Here is a 4,134-nt window from a genome sequence, read left to right on the forward strand (position 1 = left end):
GTTCTCAACCATTTTTGCACCAGGACTTATCTATAAATACCCATGGCCAGTCCCGGCTCAGTGTCCCCCATTCCAGACCTACTGCCCCCAGCCCCGCCAGTGTGTGTGGTGCAGGGCGTGGGGGGGAGGGGCAAGCAGCCCCTCCCGAGCCGAAGCTGTGCCAGCATGCCAGAGACAAGACAACGCGAATGCCCCGCTAAGCAGGACAGCGAATGCACGGCCCAGGACGCTTGGCCACGCCCCCCACAGCAGAGACAGCGCCCCATCTAGGCCACGCCCTCTCCTCACTGTTAGTACGGCCCAGGGGACGCTCCGCTAGGCTCCCAGCCCAATGACAACCAGCCCAGCTGGAGGCTCGGTCTCGCCCCGCCCCCTGTCCAATGACAGCGAGCGCAGCGAGAAGCTCGGCCTCGTCCCTTGCCCAATGACAGCGACGGCAGAAGAGTGGGGCTCGGCCATACCCTCTGCCCAATGACGCCAGGCCACGTCCCTACCCAATGATAGCAGCCCGGGAGGGAGGCTCGGCCACGCCGCCTGCCCACTGATAACGAACCCCAAAGGAGGCCAGGCCTCGCCCCCAGCTCAATGACAGCTGCTCCGGTGGAGACTCGGCCACGCCCAGTGCCCAAATACCAAAGGGCTCTAAGGGACGCTAGGCCACGCCTCCTGCCCAATTCCAGCGCTTCGGGGTTTCTCGGCCCCGCCCATCACTCGCTTCATGCCCAATCAGAATCGAGAAAGGTCCTGACGCAACCGAAGCAGTTCAGCTCTTTCCGGGGACAAGGTCAACAGATCGCTCGGCTGCTTCGGCAGCCCGGGGGCGGGGCCCGAAGCGCCTCGGCCCTTTCCGGCGGCGCCTCCTGCGCTGGGCCATGCGTCTGCTCCTGCGGGCGCTCCGCGGGGCGCTAGGGCTGCGGCCGGCCGGGGCCGGTCTCGGAGGGAAGCAGCTCTGGCGGCCGCTGAGCGCCGCGCCCGACCTGACGGAGCTGTTCGCGGCGCCGGGGCTGCTGCGGCTGCTGGAGGCGCGGGCGGGCAACGGGGAGCTGGCGGCGCGGATACAGCGGCTGCGAGCCAAGGAGCAGGAGCTGCAGGAGACGCAGGAACTGGCGTGCTCAGGTGGGGACGCGCCCCTCCCCCCCCCCGCCGCTGGAGAGGCCCCGCCCCCTGACCAATGAGCGCGCGGTTAGGTCCACGTGCCTTTGGCGCCCGGGGGGGGGCGGGGAAAACCTGCTGCTGCCGAACCGCTTCGGCTGTTTCCGGACGTGAGGGTGTGGGACCCGAAGGGCTCGGAGCCTCCACAGTGACGTAGCAGCCGGGCGGTGGGGAAACCCCAGGCTGGAGGACCCGGGGCTTCTCCTCACCGCTTCTTTTTTTTCTCGTGCGGTTTTTTTTTTGTTGTTTTTTGACGCAGCTGGTGTAAAAAAATATAAATAAATCCCGTCCTCTGCTGCAAATGTAGGGTTGCCACAACTCTGAAACTATTCTAGATTTTTCCCCACCCTCCAACATGATATCGTCATTAATTGTGCTGGGGAACACAAACACAATGGCATGACACCGTGATGTTTCACCAATGAATGAACGTAGGTACAAATTACATGCATTTATTCTATTCGTTAATTTTCTTAAAATATCCTATTAAAATCTCCCGGATTGTTTTCAAGAGTCACTGCAAGCCAGATGCCTATTCCTGTAAGCTCCCAGCCACTCCGGGTGGGTTGGCAACCCTCTGTGTGCAGTTTGGTCTGCAATGCCGCAAACCACACTTGCGTCCGCATCTGCAGGCACCCTCTGGGTTTCTCTTGTGGATGGTGCTCGGGCCTTGCTGATGCTGCTTGCCCCACCCCGTCGCCCTTTAAAACAATTGCCAGCCACCCTGGGGTGCTGTGGTGCTGGGGTTGAAAATTGCTGGTCGAGGCAGTGGCTGTCGCCCTCATGTCTGCGTCACCCTCATCGCCGTACTTCCTGCTGATCTTCTCTGTGATCTGCCCAGGTTGTAACGAACCTCTCATCTGTCGCACTTAGCCTCTACACCACTTTTTCTCAACCTGTGGGTCATGACTCAAAAGTGGGTCGTGAGAACATATGAAAGGACTATGATCAAAGTTTAAAATATGGATTAACAAATGTTAAAATGGATAACATGGGAAATGATGGCTTTTCCTTCGCAGGCTGGCAGAGTTAGAGCCTTCAAGGGGCTGCTTGGGGATCCCCTGCACCCCACATACCCCAGGGGCAGAGGGGCAGAAGTGAGGGGCACTAGGTCAGGACTGGCCATTGATGTTTGGGTCCTGGTACAAAAAGGTTGAGAACCACTGCTGTACACCTAGGAAGTTGCTCAGGACAAATGTGACAACCTCCACAGACAGATAAGAGGTTCATTAGAACTGGGGTGGGACCAGAGAGAGCGACCAGCAGGCATGAGGGCGATGAGAGTGTTTTGGGGAGAAAGCTATGAACTTCTTCCTAGATGAAGAATGAGCACTATGGAGCCACGTACAGCTTTTTTTTTTTTTGATGATTTTAATGACTAAAACTGCAACTCAAGAAACTTTTATTTCAAGAAATCTCTGCAAAAAAATTCCTCAGAAGCACTAAAGCTATGCTGTCCTTGATGCGCCCCCAAGATGATAACTGGTAGAAGTTTTACCAGCACATGCTCCCCCAGGAAGGGCCTCCTTCTCTGCTGCCACTACTTTCACATGCAAGTGTTATTTGTGTGCATGTCCTTGGCCAGGGAGAGCAAGAAGTAAGAATTTGACCCCGCTATGTAATAGTAATTTTTCATCTTGTTTGCCATTTGTCATTCCTAGTTATTTTTCCTAATGAAAGCTTCTGGGTCCCTGGTGGGTATAATGTGGTGCTTTTTTCCTATCCAGATGGATATGCCATATTGAATAAATTAAATCCTGACAGACATTATTCAGATTCTTACTTCTTACATTTTTATTCATCTAGAAAGGTAATGAATGACACCTTTCTTATTTAATTGATTAAATGATTACTTTTTCTTGGATTTGTGTCGGATTTCATTTGAATGGACATTGGAATTTGATTAGAAATGCATACAATCAATATTATAATATTATAAACAATATTATATGCATGTCCTTAAAAATACCTGATAAATGAAATATATTAAACCCCATTTTGCATTTTAAACTTAATTGATTTGTTAAACAGAGGAAACTGGATTTGATAATGCTTTCTGTTCACAATGTTTATCAAGATTTTGCAACCAACAGAGTTCATCCTCTTCATATTTTTTTCGTCCTCATCCTTCCTTAGAAAATAAAACTAAGCTTTGTTGCTTTTTAGTTTCTAATCTGGTACCTAGCTTTGAGTGACCCAAGCATTAAATTTAGTTAATGAATAAGTAGGAATAAAGAAGATTTTTTTTTCTGTTTGTTAAAAAAGCTACTGCCAGCAAAAGCTGGTTTTAGCATTCCAGGAAGCTGGTTCTGAGTACTTAGAAGGCAGGGTATATTTGCCTAGACTAACCAAAGGGTGGTGTGGGGAGAGTGTGCTCACGCGCATCAGTTGCTGTGAAAGGGTGTGCAGAAAGCAGAGTGTAAGATGGAGAGAGAAACTAGAATGCAAAAGACAAGGGAGAGGGTGGGGGAAGGGGCAGCGCTAGGACAGGCAGTAGGAACAAAGGAGTCACAATTGTGATAAGAATCTGTAGTCCCTTCAACGGCAAACTTCTTCAAACTAATTTCAATGGAAAATTGCAGAACAAGAAATCATCCACAGACTGGATGTCTTAAGTATAGTTTAAACAGGGACTATGGATTCTTATCTCATTACCTGGATTAGTTTTTGTGATGTCTTTGTTCATACATCCGGGTTTTCTTGGACATGTCCCCTCTTTTGTCCCCTGTCCTCCATCTGTGCAGGTTTTTAAAATGCAAACAAATGTCCAGGTTTTTGCTCTGCTGCTTTTCCCTGGCACTACTGGCTTAGCTGCTTGAGGCTGGCAGCAGCAGGAAAGGGTGATTGGCTGTCAGGGATCATGTGCTCTGCGCATGGGTCTGGCAGCTGCCGGCAGATGAGACAGAGACAGCTGCGGGTTGGGAGCAAGTGGCACCAGCATAGTGGTTCAGGAGTGAGAGGCAGCAAGAGGGTTGGGGGCCC

At 51.5% G+C, this 4,134-nt stretch overlaps 1 protein-coding gene across 1 annotated transcript in view; it reads left to right on the top strand.

Moving 5' to 3' along the window:
• The first annotated feature begins 675 nt into the window (after positions 1 to 675).
• Positions 676 to 4,134, top strand: part of MTRF1L (mitochondrial translational release factor 1 like) — a 43,067-nt gene continuing 39,608 nt past the window's right edge. Inside the window, exon 1 of the mRNA XM_019527542.1 lies at positions 676 to 1,116. Within this exon, the coding sequence (XP_019383087.1) occupies positions 873 to 1,116 (244 nt within the window). The 5' untranslated portion in view covers positions 676 to 872. The remainder of the gene's footprint in view (positions 1,117 to 4,134) is intronic.

Source organism: Gavialis gangeticus, unplaced genomic scaffold (genome assembly GCF_001723915.1).
Source record: "Gavialis gangeticus isolate Ggan-Ray unplaced genomic scaffold, GavGan_comp1, whole genome shotgun sequence".
NCBI classification, from domain to species: Eukaryota; Metazoa; Chordata; order Crocodylia; family Gavialidae; genus Gavialis; species Gavialis gangeticus.